This window comes from Rattus rattus, chromosome 1 (assembly GCF_011064425.1).
Source record: "Rattus rattus isolate New Zealand chromosome 1, Rrattus_CSIRO_v1, whole genome shotgun sequence".
Lineage (NCBI taxonomy): Eukaryota > Metazoa > Chordata > Mammalia > Rodentia > Muridae > Rattus > Rattus rattus.
Genome location: NC_046154.1, coordinates 194993375 through 195018254, shown reverse-complemented (window position 1 = coordinate 195018254; position 24880 = coordinate 194993375). Strand labels below are relative to the sequence as shown.

Below are 24880 nucleotides of genomic sequence, written 5' to 3'. Positions count from 1 at the left end.
CAACCTGACCTCAAACTCACTATATAGCCTGGATTGCCTTCCTCCAGTCTCTGCTTCCCAAAGCATGCGCCACCTTTACCTGGTTTAAACAGCCCTTGGGGTGAAACCCGGGGCTTTGAGCACCTTAGGAAAGCACTCTACCAGTCACGCTACTTCCCCAGCCTTCTGCCTTGACCCTTGAGCTTGTTCTCAACACCTCCCCCACCCCCATATCCCTACCTCTCAAAGCACAGACTCTCCCAGCAATCCTAACTTTTGTAGATTTCGTGGTCCTGAGAGCCACTGCCTAGGACTGAAATAAAGGTTGAATGACATAAGGAGGGCCAAGTCTAGCATCCAGCCAGGTACAGAGTGAAAAGTTGAAATTTCACTGGTTGTCTTTGGACAACTGCAGTAACACTCAAATGCATCTCCCTCTTGTTCTTGTTCCCTTAAAATCCCTTTGCATAAAGCCAGGGGCCCTTTGAAACTGTGAGGCACATTACCTCTCTTCCCAAAGGCTTCTGTCCCTTTGATCTCTTGGTTCCTACAGCCCGGTGCTCTGTTCCGGGAGGATGCCCACTCAGCACAGATCCCTTGCTCTTGCCCTTGACAATCCCTCTGCCCAGCATGCTCCCTCCTTGATGTTTGCATAACTGGCTTCTTCAGAGAGCTTCAAAATTAGAATGATGTCCTTTAAGCAGCCTGGTCATACTGCCACCACTGTTCGATTGAATCCTAGTTACTTCTTTATGTTGTGGGTATTGTACCCAATCCCTGCTTAGTAAGACACTGGGAAGGTCCCTTCCCTTCCCTTCCCTTCCCTTCCCTTCCCCCCTTCCCTTCCCTTCCCTGCCCTGCCCTGCCCTGCCCTGCCCTGCCCTGCCCTGCCCTGCCCTGCCCTGCCCTGCCCTGCCCTTCCCTTCCCTCCTCTTCCCTTCCCTTCCCTGGTCCTGACAGCCACTGCTCTTCTTCTCTCTTCTTCCTTCTTTCCTTCCTTCCCTCTTTGCTTCCTTCCTTTTTTGTCTTTCTTCTTTTTTTCCTTCTTCTCACTTTTTTTTGGGTGTGTGTGTGTGTGTATGTGCATGTGTGTGTTGGCATACATCTCAATATGCAGGTAGAGGTCACAGAACAACTTGCAGAAGGAGTTATTCCTCTTCTAACCATGTAGTTCCTGGGATTAAACTCAGATCATCAGACTTGGTGTCTTAGTTAGGGTTTTACTGTTGTGAAATGAACACCATGACCAAGGCAACTCTTATAAGGACAACATTTAATTGGGGCTGGCTTACAGGGTCAGAGGTTCAGTCCATTATCATCAAGGCGGGAGCATGGCAGCATTCAGTCAGGCATGGTGCAGGAGGAGCTGAGAGTTCCACCTCTTGTTCGAAAGGCAAAGAGGAAAAGACTGGTTTTCAGATCTCTTCTTTGTTTCATCTTTATTGACTGCAAGAAAGTTCTCTCTACCGGGCTGGTTCTACTCCCTGTTTGCAGCAGGGAGCCCATGATCTGACATCTCTAACATCTTGGTGTCTCAAAGACAACTTCACCTCCACAGCGTCTTGTTTTAATGTCTGGGATCCACACATGATCTTCTGGGCTCCTCCAAAGAGCTTGGGTCCCATCTCCAGCTCTGCCCTCTGTAGCGCTCTGAACTCTGGTTGACTTCACTCCACTGCTCTTGGTGATCATCCCATGGTACTGGCATCTTTTAATTCACTGGAATCTTCTGCAGCAACTAGGCTTCACCAATAGCCTCTTCTAGGCTCTCTTTATGGTGCCAAGTCTCAACTTCTTTGCATGACTCCTTCAGTCCTGGGCTGTGAACATCAACTGAATCTGTACCTTCACCAATGGGACCTTCCCTGGCCTCTCATACTGCTAAGCCTCAGCTGTTGTTCTCCATGACCCCTTCATGCCTTCAAAACCAGTACCACCTAGGTGACTCTCGCACATTACCAAGCACAGCTGCAGCACGAGGGTCAACCTTGGCTATCTCCCGTACAGAGCTTCTTTGTGCTCTTAGAAAAGCACTTCCCAGATTTCTCCTCAGTGTTGCTGGTCTCTTCTTAACCACAGCTAATTTCTTAGCTCTAGCTGACCAGCATCAATTGTCCCAGTAGTCCCTTCTATTCTTGACTCTAAAGCCAGAGCCAGATGGCCAAAGCTGCGGAGTTCTGATGCTTGCTGGAGCTGAACATGGCCCCTTGTTTTATTACATTATCACCAGCTTTCTGTTTTCCAATTCCCTCACTGCCTAAGCTTGACTGTCCTGAACTTGCTCTGTAGATTGACCTTGAACTCGGAGATCTGCATGGCTCCATCTGCTGTAAAGTTGGGATTAAAGGCAGGTACCACCATGCCTAGACTTAAGTTTCTCTTCACCTAGAACCTGCTCTGTCCCAGGCTGGCTTTGAATTCAGAGATGTGCTTGCCTCAATTGCCTGGGATTAAAGGCTTGTACCACCATGGCTGTACTTAAACTTAGCTGGGTGGGATCTTGACCTAAAGTCCTACTCCCTTAAACTGTTATCTCCTTGAACATAGGATTCAGCTCCATTCTACTTCCTGGTGCCCTTTTAATTCTTGAACCACATTGTAGGATGATGTCATACAGGTGAAGGCAGGAACAAGATAGAACGAGGCCTGCCATTGGATGAGAAGGAAGGATGGGCGGGAGAAAAGTTTTAGAGAGAGGAGGAGACTGGAGTGAGAAGGAAGAAGCAGGAGAGAGAACATGGAGGCTGATGTTAAGATTCCTCTCTGTACCTTTACAGGTTGTTGTGAATGTTCTTAAGGGATGGATGTGTACAGGGCTTTGTATGTCTAGGTGGACAATTATATCTTATCAATTGGATCAGAGGTTATTGTGTTGCGTGTTCTTTCATGTGGCGATTTAATTGAATTTAAGAGAGTTTGTGGTGGTGGAGACCCTGGGCTGCCATGAAATTGAGATGTATGTTTGGCATGGTGGCAGCCTGCCTTGGGAACTGGATGATCGTTGAGAGATGATGTAGAGAGACTGTTGTCAGGCTCAGAGAGAAGCCGTCGGCAGGCAGAGTGATGTGGGATAGAACAAAGCGGGTGAGAGGCTTTGCTGACTGAGATGAAGGTATCTACCAGATATCTTGGGGCGCTACGGTGCCGGATCTAGTGCAGGGTACAAGACAGCATATATTTTTTATAATTTTACAGCAACACCACATATTTTGTGTTTTTCCTTCCTCAGCTTGCTGCTTTTCATTAAACTACTCTTCATAAGACTAAACCAGAGAACAAAGTCTCTGTTGGGTTTTCTCGAAGCTTCCTTTGTCAATGCAATTAATCTAAATCTCTTCGCCTTAGCCCCAGGCAGACTTTTCTGACAATGGCAAAAAGCATTCACATTCTTCACCAAAATAACACAAAAGCAGTCTCTAAGCCACACACTGGAAGTCTTCTCTACTGAAACTTCTTGGGCCGGGTCTGCACAGTTCAACTCAGTCTCAGCAAGAAGTTCTTCCATATTCCTAATAGGACAGTCCATTAAGTCACGCTTAAAGCATTTCACTGCTTTCTAAACCCAAAATCCTCCCCAAAAAGCATGGTCAGGCCTATTACAGCAATGCCCTAGTTCCTGGTACCAACTGTCCTTAGGGTGAAACAGACACCATGACCAAGGCAACTCTAATAAGCACAACATTGGGGGTGGCTTACAGGTTCAGAGGTTCAGTCGATTATCCTCAGGGTGGGAACAAGGCAGCATCTGGGCAAACATGGAGCTGGAGGAGCTGAGAGTTCTACCTTTGTTCTGAAAGCAAATAGGAGAAGACTGGCTTCCAGGCAGCTAGGATGAAGATGTATTAAAGCCCATGCCCACAGTGACACACCCACTCCAACAAGGCCACACCCACTCCAACAAGGCCACACCCACTCCAACAAGGCCACACCTCCTAATAAAAGGGCCACTCACTCCCTGAGCCAAGCATATACAAACCATCACACTTGGTGACAAGTGCCTTTTCCTGTTGAGTCATCTTGCTGCTCCCCATGGAAGGTTCTCGTTCTCTTTTTGGCTCCTATGTCTCCAGCACAGTGCACAGTGCTTGGCATATGATGGCCACTTAGTAGACACTGATTGACTCAATGGGAGATAATGACATCTGTGCTATAGTCTGTATCCTAGCCTTTCTTCAAAGTCAATCTAAAGGCTAAAGGCCATGGTCCCATTCTTGAGCATCACAAAGTTCAGGGATCTCTTTCCCCTATAAATCCAGAAAACCTTTGTGACCCGTCCTACCCATTTCTCTCTTCAACACATGTTTGCAAATAGAGTTGGTTGTGTTTCTTCCCCACGAGTGTCACAATTACACAGCACACAGAGAGAAGGAAGTCTTCCCCTTCCTTTTGTGAAGCCATCACAAAACATTCTAAATGCTGGTGTGACAGGGAACTGAAGTGCATGAATATTTAAATCAGACCCAGAAGAAGAACCCACAAAATGTATTGAGCCCTTATTCAACTACCTAGCACCGATTTCAGAATTTAGTAAGAGTAAAGAGAAGCCTTTGGCCTCCTACCATTGGCCAAAGCCATAAAACAAAACTCCACTTGTTTCAGATTCTAAAGACACAAGGATTTTGCTATCTGGAAAAGCAAAATATTTCATTCAAGAAATCGAGCCATGCAGAATGGAGGTCAGGCGTTGCCAAAGGCAGTCCTCTAACCCTGCTGTGCTGTGTCAGTGCCAGCAGCCGGCTGCAGCAGTGCATGGCTAACCAATTGCTTGCCTCGACCAACCCTTGGTCAGAGCTTCTAGACGTTGTCTACTTGTGATGCTCTGAGAAGTGGTTCTCAACCTGCTAATGCTGCGACCCTTTAATACCTCACGCGGTACTGACCTCCAACCATAAATTATTTTCATTGCTCTTTCATAGCTGTCATTTTGTTCCTATTATCAATTATAACGTAAATATCTGTTCTCCAGTGATCTTAACCCCCAAGGGCTTCGCAACCCAGAGGTTGAGAACTGCAGCTCTGTGTATTGAAGTGTATAACTAATCAACAACATCATATTTTACCCATGACTAATACTCATTCTAGCTAAATCATTTTAATTAAAAAAGAACATTAAACTTATCAGTGGGTGCTCCTCGATGGGAATTTTTAATCGTCATGCTGTACAGGAGAAGTATTCATTAGAATTGCAGAATGCTCAGTGCTTTTGGCATTCATTTCAAAAGCCAGACACATTTTCCTTTTTAATAAATAAATCCAAGGGCTGCATCATCCTTTTGATCCTTAATGATAGAGTCTCCAAAAGTTCAATTCCACTGGACAACATTTTTCCTAGAGCTTGGGTATCATACTAGTCTGTGGTTTTCTTTCTGCCTGGCAATGTGGTCTTTTATTTTTCCCCAGAGTTCCAGAATTGTGAAACTAGCGGAGGCATTGTCCGCTAGTTTTTCGTGTTTTAATGTGTGACCAGTGATGCCATTTTGTTAATTAATTCATCGGTTTATTATATATTTCTCTGTGTGTATTGTGAGTGTATGCCTCTTATAACACTACCATAAAACAGAAAACAAACAAGACAGCAACAACAGGACCACGGCCAAGGCAGTCTCGTAAAGGAAGAGTTTATTAGGGCTCACGATTCCAGAACTTTCAAGTTTATGATGGTGGAGTGGAGTTGCCAGGCCTGGCAGCTGGGACAGCAAGCCGAGAGCTTCCACACAACCTGCAACACAAGCAGGAAGTGGGGACAGCAAACTGGGACTGGTGTGAGGCATTTAAGCCTCGAAGCCCAGTGTCTGTGACACGCTTCCTACAATAAGGCCACATCTCCTAAGCCTCCTCAAAGAGCATCACCAACCGGGGACCAAGAATTCAAATATCTGAGCACATAGGGGCCGGCCTCATCCAAGCCACCACACCTTAGATTCCACAACATGGGGGAGTGACCATGCTCACATTTTAAATGCGTGTTTGTTTATTTGTTTACTTGTTTATTATTTATTTCTGTCTGTCTGTGTTTGTGTAAGTGTATGCCACTTTTTTTTAGAAAATTATTCTTTTATTTATTTTTTAAATCTTGAGCTCATGTTGTCAATTTTACTTTGTCTTTTAAAATATTTTACTTTTAAGAAACCTCTCTACTTCCTTTTCCTGGCATCCTTATAACTGTGCTAAAGGGCATTCTTTACTGGCTTCCTGCCTTTACCTAAATTCACTCTAGCAAGAACTGAGTCATTTCAGGTTGCCTCACCCACTGCCCAATTCTCAATATAATAACCAAGAAGGAACAAGATGACATTAGCCCAAAAATGAAAAAACAGGACATAGCCACAGGAAGAAATTGTAGGCAGCATGATTGTTCTCTTAGTGTTTGCTTTAAAAACTCACAGTACCATATTAGAAACACTTAAGTTCTTTTTATAACTTTATAAATATTTTGGTATCTAATATAGGAATGTGTGTAGTGAAAAATAGAATTCTAAAATATCAATCTGTGTGCCAAAAAATATTTAGGCTTAAAAATCAAATCTCAAGGCTTAGTTCTTATTGTGGTACATGCAGGTAGTCTGAGTTCATAAAAAAGGATAACAATACAAATAATTACATTTTACCATAGCTATTATTAGACTACATACACACTGTACATTACCAGTTATTCCTCTTGTGCGTGGAACAATAAAAGGCAATTAAAAAAATCTCTTGGGTGACAAATATATTATTATTCTTGTAGACTTTTGTATGCCACTTTTTTGTAGGTGCCCACAGTAGCCAGAGGAGGGCACTGCATCCCCTGAAGCTATAGTTATAGGCAGCTGTGGGCACCCATGTGAATCATAGGAACTGAATGAGGGTCCTCTGCAAGAGCAGCAAGCACTTAAACACAGCCATCTCTTCAGCCTGTCTGTCTGTCTGTCTATCTATCTATCTATCTATCTATCTATCTATCTATCTATCTATCTATCTATCTATCTATCTATCTATCTATCTCCCTATCTCCCCATCTATCTACCTAATCCATCCATCCATCCATCTATCTATCTATCTATCTATCTATCTATCTATCTATCTATCTATCTATCTATCCATCCATCTCCCTATCTCCCTATTTCCTTATCTATCTATGTCCCTATCTATGTATGCATCATCTATCTTTTTGTCTGTCTATTTACCTGTCTGTCTGCCTATCTATCTATCTATCTATCTATCTATCTATCTATCTATCTATCTATCATCATTCATCTGTCTATTATCTATCTTTGTCTATTCTCCCCCTTCTCTCTCTCTCTCTCTCTCTCTCTCTCTCTCTCTCTCTCTCTCTCTCTCTCTCTCTGGCTGGGCCTGGCTGACCTGCAGTGTAGACCAAGCTGGCCTCAGCTTCAGAGAGCTCTGCCCTCTTCTGCCTCCTGAGTGCTAGGTTTACGGGTCTCACCACGCCTGGCCTTTGTGCGTTACATACAGGGTCTGTTAATAAGAATGAGTGCAAGTTCTCCTATTTATTCCGAGGCTACGAGTACTTTTAGACTTTGTCTTTATTTTTGGAATTCTGGCAAGCTGGCTTTAGCATTGTTTTTAAAATATCATTTGGGGTTGGGGATTTAGCTCAGTGGTAGAGCGCTTGCCTAGCAAGCGCAAGGCCCTGGGTTCGGTCCCCAGCTCGAAAAAAAAAAAAAAAAAAAAAAATATCATTTGATGCAAAGTTGGACAACATATTTTTCCAAAGTATAAAGTGGCTGTTTCTAAATAATGATAAAATTGTCTTAAGTACTATAAGGAAGCCGCTGTTAATAGTGTTGTAATCACACCCATTGTCTCTCATCACAGAGAGAATAAATGAAGGGATAAGGATAGTTTTTAAGGAAATAAGAATTTATTTCCCAAGGAACACTAAGGAACACGTCATTCTGTGGCCCAGGTTGGCCTCAGACACACAATCTAATTGCCTTTGTATCTTATACTCTGAGGCTTCAGGTATACCACGATACTTGGCAAATAAATAGATCTTATTTCTTTCTATGCTGTTAGAGACACCAGTTTAAAAGAATTCTTTCAAAGCCAAGAAATTGGGTTAAAAAATCCCTAATGTGGTGGACTAGTTTCTTCTAACTGCCCAGATTTAAGCAGTGCTATGATTCGTTATTTTAAATTCACGTGCTAATAGAATTACCGATCTGGAAAGTTAATCCATCTGCAGGACCTAGAGACGAAGCACCTAGAAAGTGATAGTTTAATTAAGGTAATTAGGGTGGGACCCCCATGAGTGATCTCTTGGTGCTTGCTGAGGAAAGGAACAGAAACTGGGCCTAGAGACAGGGATGTGCGGCCTCCTCATACCATTTGATACAAAGTGCTGTGTGGTTCCATTCCCATGAGGAAACCGCTACAGAGCTGGGCCTGGCACTTGGTACCAGTGCCAAGCATTGAAATTCTAAAACTATGGACTAAACAAGCCACCTTTCTTTATAAAGTTAGCTTGCCTCAGGTAGTTAATTATAGTAACAAAAGTCTGAGGAGGAGGAGGAGGAGGAAGGAGGAAGGAGAGAAGGAGGAGGGGAAAGAGGAGGAGGGAGAGGAGGAGGGGGAGGAGGAGGGGAAGGAAGAGGGAGAGGAGGAGGAGGAGGGGAAGGAAGAGGGAGAGGAGGAGGAGGAGAAGGAGTCTTTCAATGGCTCTGAGATATGGAGGATTGGCATCAGGATCTCCCATCTTCCAGCCTTCCAAATTTTATTGCTTATATTATTTTCCCACTGTCAATTCATAAAACGACTAGCCAGTTCTTTCAAAAAAATAAATCTAAGAAGTCCTGGTAGAGAAACTAGTTAGATGCTGGATGAGGAAAAAACTTACCACAGGTAACATTACAGGGATGATAGGTAAAATTTGATTAGGAACATAAACTATATTAAAAACTCATATCAATGTTAAACTTCTTGATGCTCACAATTGAATTGCAGTTGTGAAAATATTTGATTGATATGGTGTGTGTGTGTTAGTGAAAATATTCTATAGGAAAATGTATATGTATTTTTATTGCTTTGGCTTTTAAAGATAAATGTCTTTCTATGTGCATGTATGGCATATACGTGAGAGAGGAGTTTGAGAATAAGAGAGAGTGTGTGTGTTTGTGAGAGAATGCAGGTGTGTGTATGAGAGAGAGTGTGTTCGTGTGTGAGAGAGAGTGTGTGTGTGAGAGTGTGTGTGTATATGTGTGTGAGAGTATGTATGTGTGTGTGAGAGAGAGACAGTGTGTGTGTATGTGTGTGAGAGTATGTATGTGTGTGTGTGAGAGAGACACTGTGTATGTGTGTGAGAGTATGTATGTGTGTGTGTGGGAGTGTGTGTGCACACGCACATGTGTGTATGTGTGAGAGTATGTGTAAGAGAGACAGAGAAAGGCAAATGCAGTATAATGTTAACATCCAGGAATCTGGAAGAATTCTATTTTGTGAGTTCCTTTGTTTTCTTATCACTTCTCCATTAGATTTAACATTTTCTTTAAAATATTGAAAACTCTTTCCTTCTCCCAACCATATAAGGTGATCTTTAAAAATTACCAGGGTATGTTCATTATACAAAATGACGATTTTTGTTCAATCACATTTATAAAGAAAAGCTCATTCATGTATCTCTTTATTGTTTCTGGTTTTTATGCCATGGGTAAAGGCCTTGTCTGTCTTACGATCGTGAGAACTATGCTCAGACGTCCGTGATCTCACGTGACTATGGGCACAGTTTTTCCCTGTGATCTGATTTTCACATAGCAATGCTTGACTCATCTGGAATTTGATGTTGAAGTTGGGTAGTGATTTCTCCCCACAGAAGACCAGCCATGTGTTTCCCAAAATGTTTGTCATGTAGCAAAACAATAATATTCCTTTATCTTGGGTGGATTGTGTCCCTTCAGTGTGCCCACTTGTATAGTTCTTACTTTCCTCTGTGTCATTTTGTTCCATTTGTACCTTGAGAGAATAAATACTTGTTTGTTTGTTTGAGACAGGGTCCCTTTATGTGTTTTGGGTTGTCCTGGAGCTCAGTGTAGAGACAAGGCTGGTCTTGAATTTACAGAGATCCTCCTGCCTCTACCTTTGGACTGTGTCCCCATGACCTGCTATGAAGAAATAATTTAAAAAATTATTTCAAAACATTTTAATGTGGAGGGCATTTGACTTAAGCGGCAGGAACCTTTAAGAAGTGGGTTACTGTGTGTGTTCAACAGTTGACAGGCAATTGGAATAAAGGTGGAATAAGCAGGCCTCAGAAGGGAAAGCACAGAACCAGGATTTGGGCAAACAGCGGAAATGTTTAGATTATTTTCCAGGGTTTTTTTTCCCCCTTACTATTGTATGATTTCATTGTAAATGCTGGATTTTAAAATCTGTTCATTCAAATTATTGATTGAAATAATCGAGTTGGTCACTGGCTAAAAACCTGCGATTCTGTCTTGCTCTGTCTGTGGAGACTGCATGCTGGACCTCAGCAGGTGGCTTCGCGAGAGGAGTGGCCTCAGAAAAGTCACTGGGACATGACAGATGCTCGAAAGGACATCCACTAAAAACTTTGTACTACTGAGTCAGCTAAAGATCAATATAGGTGTCTTTATTTATTTAAATCTCACCCTAAGTCCTTGGATGGAGATTTCAGTTAAAAATTATTCTAGTGTAATTATTAATATGTGTGAAGATGAAAAAATGAAACTTATTAGCTAGTATGCTAAAATGAGAAACAAATTAAAAAGCGTCCTTAAATATATGTTTAAGTGTTTTAGGTTTTTTGCTATTTTCAGTGAAATCCCCTGTTATATTCATCTGAACATTAGTTGGTATTATTTATTTATAGAAGAACAATTAGTTTTCGTGTTTTATTTTAGCCAACCATCCTATTGCATGTTCCGACCATTTGTGATAATCAGTTATTTTCTCTTGAGTTCGCTAAGTATAAAAATCATTTTCACTGCTGGCAAACGTGTTTTATTTATTGTTATTTGTGTGTGTGTGTGTGTGTGTGTGTGTGTGTGTCTGTGTGTGTGTGTGTGTGTGGTATGTGTGTGAGGGTGGGCATGTGTGTATATGGACGGTAGAAGAGAACGTTTTGGAGCGGGTTCCCTCCTTGCACCGTATTTTCCAGGGGTCATATCAGGCGGTCAGGCCTGTACAGAAAGCTCCTTTTACCTGCTTAGCCATTTCACCAACCCCCAAAATGTGTTTTTTTTTCCCCCTTCCTCACTATGTTTTTTACACTGCATTATATATCCTTTTAAAATTCTAATAATATTCACTACAATCAGTGAAAAATAAATGTTTTCTTTTCATTTTGTAAGTCAAGAAGGACAGAACTGTGACATGCTAGGAAGCTAACAAAAAAGGTGAAGAGGATATTTAACTTATGTCGATCAAACCGATCAGCAAGCCATGCATGCATCCGTCGTCTGTCCGTCCATCCATCCATCCATCCACTCATCCGTTATTTGTCTATCTATCCAGTAAATGATTCTTTCATGCCTTAGGTCAATGTGGAAAATTAAGGAAGATGCAATTCCTCTCCTTAAAGGAGGAGAGGGGAAGGGGAGGGGAGGGACAGGGGGAAAGGGAAGGGGAAAAGGGAGGGGCAAGGGAGGGAGAGGGCGAGGGAAAGAGGGTTTTCAACAGTGCTCAAGACAAGCGTTCGGTGTTACAGGGGCTCAAAAACAGCACTACACCAGCCTCAGTCAGCGGAAAGAACTTACCATCACAAATGATCAGAACGCTTAGTAGGAGGACTGGCTTAAATACAACGTAAGAACTAATTGTTCTCATACAAACAATACCAGGAGGTCTTGCTGGAAAGGGTGATCAGGAGACACTTCTGGAGGAAGTATTTCAATGGCAAAGAGAACACACTTACAATAATAAACGCGTTGTAAGCCTGGGTATCCGCTTGCCCAGGTTTCAGCAGCCACTCTGAAAAGGTGCGGTTCTCAAGACTTCCCATTTTTCTTTGCAGCGCACGGAGCCAGTGGCACTCTGGAGACCCCAACCCTGGATACGAGTCTGCTTGAAGAATTCTTGGGCAATGACTTTGATTTAGGAGCCTTGTGAGTAATGGCATCCGGCTCTCCACAATAATGGTGCCATCCCCCCTCCCCCCATCAGTAATGGCGCCCGGCTCTCCACAGTAATGGTGCCATCCCCCCTCCCCCATCAGTAATGGCGCCCGGCTCTCCACAGTAATGGTGCCATCCCCCCTTCCCCATCAATAATAGCGGCCCGCTCTCCACTTGATGTATTTAAAATGGTGATATAATTGAATGATCTGGAGAGTGTTGTCTTTGCTTGTGTTTTTTTTTTGTTGTTGTTGTTTTTTGTTTTTTTCGTTTTTTTTTTAACAAGAAATTGAGTAGAATTAATCTTATTTCTTCTATAAACCTTGGGCAGATTTCACCAGTGAAGCTACCTGGGCCTTATTCTCTCTCTCCCAAATCCTTTCCTTCACAGCAAGTTCAGTATCTCTCATAGATAGGGGGATATTCAGGTTACTGATGGGTAGGGACCAGCTTAGGCTGTTCATGACTTTCAGTGAATTTATTAATTTTACCTAGGTTGTTAAGCTCAATGACATAAGTTGTTTACATTTCCCTATTATACATTTTAATCATTTTTATGTTCATGAGTATTTGTGTATAGGTTAGCATTTGGTCTAGGCTCCGCCCCCACGGTTACCTGACAACAACCAGATGTGTCTGACTCACTATAAAAAGGGCTGCTTGTCCCTCAGCTCTCTCCTGCTCTCTTGCCTTCTTGCTCCCACTCTGTGCTCTTGCCCCTTCCCCTATCACTCCCCATTCCCCTCCCCCCCTCTCTCCACATGCTCATGGCCAGCCTCTATTTCTCTTCCTTCCTTCCTTCCTTCCCTTCCCTTCCTTCCTTCCCTTCCCTTCCCTTCCCTTCCCTTCCCTTCCCTTCCCTTCCCTTCTCTTCTCTTCCCCCTCTCCCTCTCCCTCTCCTTCTGCCTTTCTCTGCCCTACTACCCTCTCAACTCCCCTCCCCATGCCCTGAATAAATCCTATTCTATATTATACTGTCCTGTGGCTGGTCCCTCAGGGGGAAGGGATGCCTCAGCATGGGCCCATGGAGGCACCACCTAACCCCATACTTGACTACACATCCACCAAAACAAATTTCCTCTCTTTATCTTTTTATAAAACATAACAGTATATATATAATATATATATATGTGTGTGTGTGTATACATACATACATACATACATATACATACATACATACACACACATATATGCATATATATATATGCATGCCTGGTACCTGTGAGACTCAGAAGAGGGCATTAGATTCCTTCTAAATGAAGTTATAGATGGCTGCAAGCCACCATATGGGGCTGGGAACTAAACCCAGGTATTCTGTAAGAACAACCAGTCCTCTTAACTGCTGAGCCACCACCTCTCCAGTCCCTCCCTGTTATATTCTAACATCTGTAGGATCTGTAGTGTGACTCTCCTATTGCTCTTGGAGTCGGCAGTATCTTTCTTTTCCTTGATCAGTCTGGAAGACTGTTTATGAATTTTCTTAACTTTTTAAGAGAAAGTTATGCCCGTGTTGTTTTTCTGCCACTGATATAGCTACTCCAGATTTCTTTTATTTTTAATTTACATAAAGCAAACTCAACGTGCTTCAAAAATTATAAATGTGTGTGCTTGTGAGTGTGTGTGAGTGTGTGTGCACTTGTGTGACTACATGCCATGTGTGTGGAGGTGCCTTCAGAGGCCAGAAGAAAGCATTGGCTCCCTGGGGTGGGTTTTGAACCACACAAGGTGGGTGATAAGAACTCCCTCTGGTCTTGTGGAGGAGCAGTAAGTGCTCTTTGCCACGGAGCCATCTCTTCGGGTCTCAGTAACACTATTTGGATATACTTCAACGTTTTGGTATCTCATAGAGGACCACTATAGTTAGACTGTAGAACAGCCCCCCTAGACTCTGGTAACCATTGATTCCTCTTCTGTCTCTATAATTTCTATTCCCCCTCCCCACCAGAACATCAAATAAACGAAGCCATATGATACTTTCTGAATCTGTTGTCTTCCAGTTAGAATGCCTTTGGTCATTCCCTCATTTCTTTTATTCCTGAGAAAGACTCCTCTAAATGCTTACGCCATAGTTTAGCCATTCCCAAACCCAGACATTTGGATTAGTTACACTTCTTAGCATCTATAAATGCTATCTTATATACATTTCCATACACAGATTTTCGGTTACTTACAGTGTGCGTGCATGTTCATGCATAGACCAGAGGAGGAGGCAGTATCTTGCTCTGCCTCTCTCTGCCTTTTCTTTTGAGACATGGCCTCTCTCTCTGAATCTAGAACTAGTCTGGCCTCTACCAAGTACTGGCCACCTTCCCACCTCTGCCCCCACATAGTGTGTGGGTTACAGGTGCATGCATGAGGCTACACATCCCTTTCCAAATGGGTGCCAGGGATCCAAACTCTGTCCTCCTGTTTGTGGGAAAGTCTTCTTACCCACTGAACAATCTCTCTAGTCCCTCCTGTTAGGTTTTTGTGTAACCAAGAGTTTAAACGTCTTTAGAGTAAATATGTAGCATAAAGACTGCTTGGTCATATTGTTGTAACGCAAATGCAACTGTAAAAATTGCCAAATATTGTCTTGTTATTATACTCTTTTATATTACCACTATAATCTATTAGTTATCCTGTTGCTTCTCTTTATTGTCTGAATCATCAATTTAAAAAAAATGTAGCCATCTTAACAAAATGTAGCCATCTTAACAAAATGTAGCCATCCTAGCAAGTGTGTATCATTCATTGTGTTTTAGTTATGTTTGTCTAATGGGCAATGATGCTGGGCATAATTTTGTGTGTTCCTTTCCCGTTTATTCAATTTTTTTGTGATAAATTGTCCTTAAAATCTTATGTCTATTCTTAAAATTAGGGTTTCTTTCTTTTGGTTTAGAAAACCTAAAAAGTATTCTGGACCTAAGAATCTTGTTAGCTGTAATTTGTGAACATTTAGGTCAGCTTGTAACTTGCCATGTAGGTCTGGCTGGCCTTGAACTCATGGAGACCTGCCTGTTTCTGCCTTCTGAGTGCTGGGGTTAAAGGCATGCACCACCACCCAGCCTGTTGAGGACTCACGCCTATGTTTCTGAGAACCTGAATCCCCAGTTTTCCTTTCTTACACGGAATTGTATGGCAATTACTCCAATTTGCAACTGGAGTAATTATAGCCCTTCTAAACAATTAGGAAATTCTCCCTCTTCTTTAATTATCTGAGTGGAAGTGTGTGGGCAGATTCAGGACTACCCACACTACTTCTAGCCTGGCAGTGGCATGCACCTGTAGTCCTGACTACGTGGGAAGCTGAGGCAGGAGCTTCACAAGCTTGAAGACAGCCTGGCAATACAGTCATTTCAAACTAGGACGTCAACAATACAAACAGCATTAACAAATGCCCAGCAGTGCGTGTGCGCATGTGCATGCGTGCGTACCTTTTATTCTCCGAAGGGTCTAGGGAGACCTTTTGTTTTTCGTATTAATGCTTTCTTTTCTAGTTTTCCCTGATAAATCTAGAACACTAAAGATGTATGTTTTAAATGAATTGTATGTATTTATGGGGGCAGTGACAGTACACTGAAGATATAAAATGTGCCATGATCAAATCAAGTCGAGGTAATTATTACACCCATCGGCTCAAATGTTTTCTATTACTTATGGTGGGATTCAAAATCCTATTATTTTGAAATATGTAGTTATTTATCATCAGGCATGGGTGCTCTGTTGTGTCATAGTACATTGAGTTATTTCTCTTACTCTGCTGGACCATTGTATCATTAATCATCCCATCTCTACTCCCCAGCTCTCTTCTTAGGGTCTAGTCACTCCTCTTCCATAGCCTCTTCCTGTGAGATAAATACTTTAGCTTCCACATTTAAGTGGGAACATAACAGTTTGGGATGAAGGATATAAACAGGAACCTAACTCAAAGGACCACCTTCTCAGGTGGAAAGTCTGGTTATATCCTAGGGTCCTCAGGCCATTGAGATGTGTCCTTGGGAATCATGGTCCTTCCTATAGACCCATAGATATCTACCCACAACCTTAGCTACTGCTATTAAGAATCAGGCCTGGTTTTCCCAAGAGAACCCACCCTGTATCTTTGGGAGCGGGTTGAGGGGCAGCTATAAGTGAGGGAGAGAGGGAGACAAGCAAATGGGTTGGTTGAGTATAGACTGTTCCGGGCAGTAGTGATCTACATTTAAGTGCCTGTGAGATGCCATACATTTATTTCTATGGCTCACGGATGGGAGGAGGCTGAGGTCTAGTGATGCTCTGATGAAAGCTGGGATTAAACCTTGCCTAGTGGTACCACACGCATCTTTTCTTCTACACACGGCTTTTAGGCTGATGGCCATTTTGAGGAATGCTTTGGAAAAACACAAAACCCGGGAAATACATTAAAAGTGTCTATAGTGATCTATCGAAAAGTCTGACTCAAGATAAAACCTGCTTATGTGCCGGTGGCTAAGTGAGGCAGTCATGTCCAAGCACGAGCAAGGAGAAACAGGCTCAGCTGTGACCTTAGGGGTAGTGGGCTGGTTTGATGATCGTGATATTAATACAAGCTTATTTTACCTTACAATACAAAAGTACTATACTTTAAGTCTTGAGTATTTTACAATACCAGTCTCTTTATGCAGGTTGGTGGTGGTTTTAACCCAATAGTTTTTTCTTTTTTTCTGTTTTTCTTTTTTGGCTTGGGCAGAGAGGAATTTCAGATCTGAGCTTACCACAGTCCTCAGTTATTTCCTCGTCTACTAAATTGCTCTTTGATTAACGGCCATTAAGAAAGGCCATCGTCAGGGTTGGAGAATTGTTGCAGGAGTTAGGAACACTCGTTACTCTTGCAGAGGGACCATGTTTGAACCCCATCATCCACCTGATAGCTCACAGCCATTTGTATGATAGCACAACCCTGACCAGGCACACACGAGGTACACACAGCATTCAGAAGGCAGAGGCAGGGGGATCTCTGTGACTTCAGTTACATAGTGAGTTCCAGACCAGCCAGGCCTACATATTAAAACCTTATCTAAAAAATGAAAAAATTACAGCATCTCAGATGAATATAACATCCCTGGGTAACATGTTATGGAGGCACCATCAATAATAGGGCAAAATGTTATTCTGTGTACCTAATATAGGTTACGTGAGGATGTGTGGGAACTTCATAGTACAGGAGACATCATGGGGGTGGGGACACATGGGTTACAAAGGAATCGGCAACTGGTTTTATTTTCTTCCTATCTAGAGTTTCCGCTTAAGCAGCCAGTGTTCTAGTTTTAGTTAGGACCTGGAGTCAGGAGTTTGTTACATTTCTGTGGCCCCTAGAACGTGGTGCTGACCTGGTTCACCTTGAATTTGTGGAAAGGGGTGACTGCTATGTGTAGTTCTGTGGGAAGAGCTCGTTAACAGCTCTATGAATTCACTGACCCATTTAATTCCTGGGTTCAAACTAGTGAAGTCCGAGGAAGCCTAGAGAGAAAACCTAGGCTAAAGCAGTGCTCCACTCTTCCCCAGCCTAAGAGGATTTGTAAAAACAAATGAAGTTGTCTTTAATAACGAGTAGCGTTAGCTTGATCTGCATTGAAAGCACGGAAGGGGAGCTCTGGTGCTCCCCACTCTGACTGCTCCCCAAATATCTACCCGGGGCGTACTGTGGAATGTCACCAGTCTTGGTTTCACTGTGGAACAAGGACGGTCACAGCACCTCTGCAGCTGGGATGACAGACATGGATGTAAGATTTAGTCTGGTGCCAGGCTCAGACAAGATTCTCCCAACGAGGTCTCCGTCTCTAAAGCAGCGGAGGAGGAGTGGGAAGAGAGCCAGAGCCTTGCAGCTTGCAAGCAGGCTTCAGGGGGGTTGCGACATTGTCCCTGTCCTAGTTGGGGATAAGGTACAACCATGAATGAAGCACACGGATTCCTTGTCGAGAGTTTACCAAGGGTAAGGAACAGTCTGTCCTGGCAGAGCACCCAGCACCCCCTCCAGGATCGGTGATGTATTTGAAGGAAACAAAAGGCAGATCTACTCTAAATAGGAGTCAGTGTAGATTTGAGACTCTCCTCAGACAATGTATTTCCATGTTGCTGGCTTCTGGGGAGAGCCATTTGCTCTCCCTCAGTCTTAGCACACCAGCCACCGCTGTTAGTGTCTCCAGTGGGAACAGAGAGACAATGGCAGGTGGTCTGGAGTCCCTTAGTGAGATGAAGACACATCAGAGGAAGGTAAGAGTAGAAACTGAGGGTTGGGAAAGGTCGCCATTTCTGACGTGGTGTCGAGGACGGCCCTCGGATATGAACTCACACATGAAGCATGTTCATATGTTCATGCTGTTATTTTTTTAAATATTTATTTATTTATTATATATGAATACACTGTAGCTGTCTTCAGACACACCAGAAGAGGGCACCAAGTCTCATTACAGATGGTTGTGAGCCACCATGTGGTTGCTGGGATTTGAACTCAGGACCTCTGGAAGAGCAGTCAGTTCTCTTAACCGGTGAGCCACCTCTCCAGCCCCCATGCTCTGTTTTAACCTTTCATATTTATGGGGCTACAGCTCAGAAGCAGTACTGTGCTGATCTGAGCTCACTGTGGGGTTTCAGAGAGGTACAGCTGGTGAGTGTGTGAGCACGGGGGAGTCGCGGGAGGAAACTGGGAACGTGGCTGCTGAATTGTAGCTGGCCTTACCGGGATAGTCCCAGGACAGTCCTGCTTTGATGGGTGTGGGTCCTGCCTGGTGTCTCGTGGAGTCAGTAGCATAGTATGCAGTCAGTAAGTCTAGGACTCCATCAGAATTGCCGTATAAAGCAACACGGGCTGCTGTGGGCACAGGGCATAGCGGTATTTATGACCTCAGCTACGGGAGGATAAAGCCTCTTTGGTTTCCTCTTGCTTTGCATGGCCCACAACCTCCAGAAGACTGTGTTTCTCCACTAATCCTCCAAAGGACAAAAGCAGATTGTATGTCCAAAAGCAAGGGAATTAGAATGCAAATTCATACATTTTTGTCAGCTGCTAAGAATCTCTTGAATTTTTTTTTAAAATAACCATCTATTCCAAAAGCTAGAGACAGTATTAGCCACTCGAAAGTCTAACATCTCTCCAGAATCCTGTTGATTTTGTCCACTTTCCAACATCTTTGGGGAGTTATGCCCTCCACAACTTAAGGTCTCCCCTGGCTGGAAGATCAGGTCTGGCAGGAGCTGACCATGCATTTCCTAGGCCGGAGAGCTGTTGGGAATTCTTCTGCATTCCTTATATGGTCAGCTGCTCTGGCCTTGGTGCCGCAGGCTTCCTGGCAGTATCTGCTGCTTCACTGATCTGTGTCAGTTCTGTGTGTAGATCATGTTCAAAGGACGGACTTCACTGAAGAGTGACCGGGACTGGCTCTTTATTTCCAGTTAAGATTACTAGAATGGGGAGGGGAGGCAGGAGAGATGGCCCAGCGGCCATTTGAGGATAACATTGATTAACAACATCTACATCTGGCAGCTGGCAACTACCTTTAACTCCAGCTCCAGAGAATCTGACACCTTCTTCTGGCCTACACGTGTGTGTGTGTGTGTGTGTGTGTGTGTGTGTGTGTGTGTGTGTGTGTGTGTGTACCATTCACTCATAATACACAATCAATTTCTTCGTTATAAGTCATTTAAAGAACGTGTCCTCTCCTTATCCATGGCACATTCACTGTTCCTTGGCAGTAATAATATTCCAGTTTCTCACGTCTTAAATCTGCTCAGATGTATGCGGAGTGGAGCTGAGGAAGGGCCTTTCGGTTCAGCACTGAGATTTCTCTTTCTTTCCCCAGTGCTGGGAATTGAACTCGGTACCTAGCACGTGCTAAGCAAGCTCTCCACCTCAGAGCTCTGTCCCCAGCGTTGGTATTTAGATTTGTGATGCACCCTTCCGTGTTCATCCCAGCAGGCATAGTTGTGTCTGGTTACCTGGACTACTGCCCTCCTGGATCTGTTTCCTCAGAAAACAAACCTTTTCAGCTTCCGAGTGACGAATGGGGGCTTACCCAAGGGTCCAGTTGTTCCTTCTACCTACATTCTCTCCTATTTCCAACTCTACCCTTCTTCTAAATTTGAAGCTTGTGGTGACCTTAGTGTCCTGAGCTTTCTCTTGGAGCTTTAGTTGATGGACGTTCTCCCTGTCAGTTCCCGATCCCCTCTCTGCCAGATCCAGACAGTCTCTACTAACTCAAGCCCTGTCGTCCAATCTCAGTCTGCCACTGTGTTACTGAATTGCAGTCAGTGGTGGTCTAGCCTCGGGCACTCTAAACCTTTTAGCATTCATACCTCTGTATTTCTTTACATTGATAAAGATGAGTATATATTCTCTCTTCCTTATTAATAGAGGGCAAATATATTTAAAGGGCCAATTTGAGGATAGAAACTTAAAACTTTTCTATTTAAAAATTACTTTTTAAACAGCATATAGAGTGATGGAATCATAATGACATTTTCATACATATGTGTCATATCCTAAGCCCACTGTCTCTCCATTCTCCCCCTCAATTAACTCCTCCCTCCTCCAAGCCCCCAGATAGTGCCGGATGAAAGCAAACTTTTATCTCCTTTTGTGATGTCCTTTTCTGGAACCCTAGAGTAACTTCCAAGAGCTTGTGATGCCCCACACTTACATGGATGGAAGACCCTCCCTTGCTTCAGTGACAACATTTACCATTCCATTGAACCTACGTTTGGAGCTCGGGCTTTAGCGACATTTCCCCAATTCTCACAAACCCTCTCTGAAGAGGGTATGGTAATGATTTTTATTTTGGAGGGGGCGGTGGGGTCAGGGACCAGGAGAAGTGAATAGAAAAGAGAAGAGCTGGAACTTGAAGCCCAACCTGACACACCGAAGCCCAGTTTGAGTTTACTTTTCCTCCCTGTCCCTGGGGTGCTGCCCACGGAGGTTTGCCTCCCGTCGGTGATTAAAACAAGACACGAAACAGAGCAAAAAGAAAAGCAATATTTCTAATCCCCAGGCAACGGCAACTCCCTGACACCCCACCCTACTCTGCGTCTGACCCACGCTCTCCTCCGCAGGTCAAAGGTGAGTCCACCCACAGAGCACCTTGCACACGTCACTCAAGCCTGGGTGGTGAGAATGAGGCACACCCTTTGCTCCTGTCTTCCCCTCAGGTGCATGCTGCGGGACCCCAAGACCTACTGCAGGGAGGATCCCAGCTGCCTTCCTCCACTCCACCACAGCCCCCGGGCCGCTGCCTGAGCATCCACCCCAGAGCATGTCTGGCAAAACCCACAGCAGCTTTCAGAACGGCTACCCGGAGTCCAGTCACCCCGCCACCTCCCACCACCAAACGGGGCCCTCCCGACTGGGGATGAGTTGCTCTTACCATCAGCAGCCTTTGTGCCACATTCCTGGGTAAAGGATCAGATACTTGGTGATGAATCCCTCAGCAGCCACAGCTGGAGTGCCAGAAGGGACCACGGCAGCCTGTCCAGCAGGTGGCAGTGTGGAGACGTACAAAGGACCCCATGAGGACCTATGTTCCTGGTTTAGACAGGCTTCATTAAAAATCTCGGGGATTCAAGGTCCTCACCCAACAAAAAGTTAAAATGTCAGGAATATGTATAACAGCTCCAGGTGGCAGGATGAAGCGCCGCTCTCTTATGCTGCCTCCAGCAGAGGCCCTCAAGGCAGTTTGGGAACGAGTTAGGTCTTAGATAACTGTCAATCAAGGTCTTTTTTTCTTCTCTCCTCTTTCTGACCTTTATTCCTCCTTCTCTGGAAAGCCAATGCCATCTGTGGATGTGGTCAAGTTCCACGCGAAGAGAACTCACAGACGTAAACGTACACCCTCACGTTCAGTCCGAGTCTCCTCTGCTTCGAATCTATTGCTAGTTTATCTTTCACGCAGACGCATCTTCCATTGGTTGGTTATAGACTGTAGCGCCCTCCAAACCTTAAAGAACTGGAGTTAGACTCGGGGAACCAGAGAGCAAAGGTCTGGGAAGTTCAGTTTGCTTTCGTGCAACAGTAAGCAAAGATGCTAACCAACCTTTCTGTTTCTCCACTTCAGAGCCTCGCTACCCCCGACAAAGAAGAGAAAGCACTCGCAGATACAAGAGGACTCGTGGGACTGCTGCGCATGGGCCCACCACTTCAGACCAAGTGAGCAAGTGTGGCTTGGTGACAAAGTCAAGGCATGAAAGCCTTGGCTGTCTCGGGAAGGCTTTTGACCTGCCTCTCAGCAGCTCCGCACAGCTGTGCTCCCTCTCATAGAAGACCAACAATGGGCTGTGGGACTGTAGTCCACCCCTATTGATGTATCTTTCATGCAGCTCAGTCACACAGGTGCCCCTCTGTCTCTCCCATGCAGGGAAAATGCTTTCTGTTTCAGGAGAAACGGGTCTCAGAGGGACAGGCTCCAACCAAGCCGGGGAAATGGTATATACAGAACTCTCAAGAGCCTGCTGGCTTCCTGTTTCGTTGTTGCCCACCGCCCTTTGTAGCTTTATTGCGTGAGTGTATGTGTGTGATGTGTGTGTGTGTGTGTGTGTGTGTGTGTGTGTGTGTACATATCCACATGTGTGTTATCTTCTATAACACGTAGCACATTTGTTTTGAGCTTAAAGGGATGGACTTGGGATAACTTGGTCCTTTGGTCCTTTGGTTTCTGAAGTCAAACTGTTGGCGTTTTTAGGAGAAGGGATAATACTCCAGGCCGACTCTGTTTGCTACTATAAACATTCCAATGTATACAGTGTGAATCGAGCCCCAAATTCAGTGTATAAATCCCATGCTCTGTCCCCAGGAGTCAGTTTTGTGAGGGTTTCCTCCAGGGGTTCCCCCTCCTATTCCTGTCCCCAAACTCTCGCAATGGATGCTGTGAAAGAAGGGAACTGCTGCATCTTACCTGCTGTGGTTGCTGCCTCTGACTAAACCCTGAGGACTCTCCCAGAGACCACTGGCTTCAGGCATGGGCACGTGCATACGTGGCTTTGTTGTTTGTGGCTGAGAACAATGACGTCACCCTCTTAGCCAAGTCCCAAATGTGGTCGTCTCTGGGAGTGTTCATGTCAGAATAGTGTGGAAATCAGTTCTATTTGAGTCGAGCTTTGAACCTCTTACTGCCTCCTTTCCTGTCTCATTGATCTGTGAGCCCCATGGTTAGCCTTTTCTCTCCCACCACAGAAGCACAGGATCACATTTCCAGGGAGCTGAGGGAATGTCTGTATAGATAGACTCCTGTTCTCTTGCTTCTGACCCCACTTGCCTGAGTGAAAGAGGCTTCGTGTCCTCCATGGGGCCCTTTCACACACACACACACACACACACACACACACACTTTTATGTGTACAAGGTGTTTTGCCTGCATGTGTGTGTGTATGGCCTGTGTATGCCTGATGCCTTTGGAGGTCACAAAAGGATGTTGGATGCCCTGGACCTGAAGTTGTAGGTGATTTTAAGCTACCTTGTAGGTGCTGTGGAAACTAAGATCAGATCCTTTGCAAGAGTATCAAGTACTCTAAAGCCACTAAACTACCTCTTCAGCCTTGACTCTTCTGCGTTTTGAACATCAATAGGAAAGGGTTTTTCAGCTCTAGAGACAAGATCACAGTCCTGTGCCCAGTGAGAGGCGTCATAACTGAACATGTCATATAGGGTGGAGACTGCCTGCTTCTTCTCTTTAGCCGTTGGGGACTCTCTAAGCATGGCTTCCCTTCATTATCAAATGAGAATCATATCTTCTGTTCGTTCACCTCTGACAGTGTTTTAAAGCAAGGTGTACAGGGTATTTCCAAAGGCATTCAGGCACAAGCCAAGGACTTTCTCCAGTAGAATTGGGTAATCTGCCCTTGGCGTGCTAGATTTTCTCTAGAGAGCTTTAGATTACATGAAGGGAAGAGGGAAGTTTGCACCCGGGTTTTCCTCTTAAGAGCTGCGATACCAAGCGGATTATTTGAGGTCTTTGAACCCCAGTGTCAACACTTGTTAAGGAGACTTAGACCCCCATCTCCTAACCACTCCAGAAGCACTTGGTGGCACATCCTCAGACCTAGTCTATCAGCCTGTGATTGTCACCTAGGACTAGACCTAACAGAAAAGTAAACACACACACGCCAAAAGACACGAGGCTCAGAACGTCTGTCATTGCATTCCTGGTAACTCAGATGGTTGTCAATGGCAGGTTATACAACCAGGGTTTGACGTGGTCATGAAAACAAACGGAGGACTGCCATTTGCAGCAATAATGGGTAATGATGATGTAGCAATAATAAAAAACTCATGAACATAACAGCGGGTAAAAGATGCCACCACCTATATTACTATATTTTATTATCTCTCCCACTCCCTCCTCCCCTTCTGCGTCTCCCTCTTTCTTGCCTTGGCTCCTTCTTTCTGATGCTGGCACTGGGGATGGAGGCCTGCACCTTGCTCATGCCCGGTAAGCCCTCTAACTACTGGGCAACACCCTCCTCCCTCTCATCGCATCTCTATTATTTCTCTACGCTGTCAGACAGCAGGACAGTGGTGGTTATTGGAAGGGGTGTGTGTGTGTGTATGCATGCATGTGTGTATGTGTGTGTGTGTGTGTGTGTGTGTGTGTGTGTGTGTGGCCTAGAAGGCTGAGCCTGTTGATTGAGCTGATGGCAGTGATACAGTAGATCTACTTATAAAGAAGCAAAAAAAAAAATATGTGTGTGTGCTTCACGTCAAATAAACATCAAAGAACTTTGTGAACAAGTGGCTTCTTGCCTTGGAGATGGTTGAAGGAGCTGGAGAAAAGCCAAGTCTGGGGCAGTTCTCAGGTGCAGAGAGCACCGAGGGCTGGTTATTAGGGTAAGGAGAATGGGCCCAGCAT

At 44.4% G+C, this 24880-nt stretch overlaps 1 protein-coding gene across 1 annotated transcript in view; it reads left to right on the top strand.

Moving 5' to 3' along the window:
- Positions 1-5636: 5636 nt before the first annotated feature.
- Positions 5637-24880, top strand: part of Myrfl (myelin regulatory factor like) — an 86269-nt gene continuing 67025 nt past the window's right edge. Inside the window, exons 1-5 of the mRNA XM_032919398.1 lie at positions 5637-5741; positions 11893-12041; positions 21035-21102; positions 21192-21435; positions 22094-22185. Coding sequence (XP_032775289.1) covers positions 5637-5741; positions 11893-12041; positions 21035-21102; positions 21192-21435; positions 22094-22185 — 658 coding nt within the window. The remainder of the gene's footprint in view (positions 5742-11892; positions 12042-21034; positions 21103-21191; positions 21436-22093; positions 22186-24880) is intronic.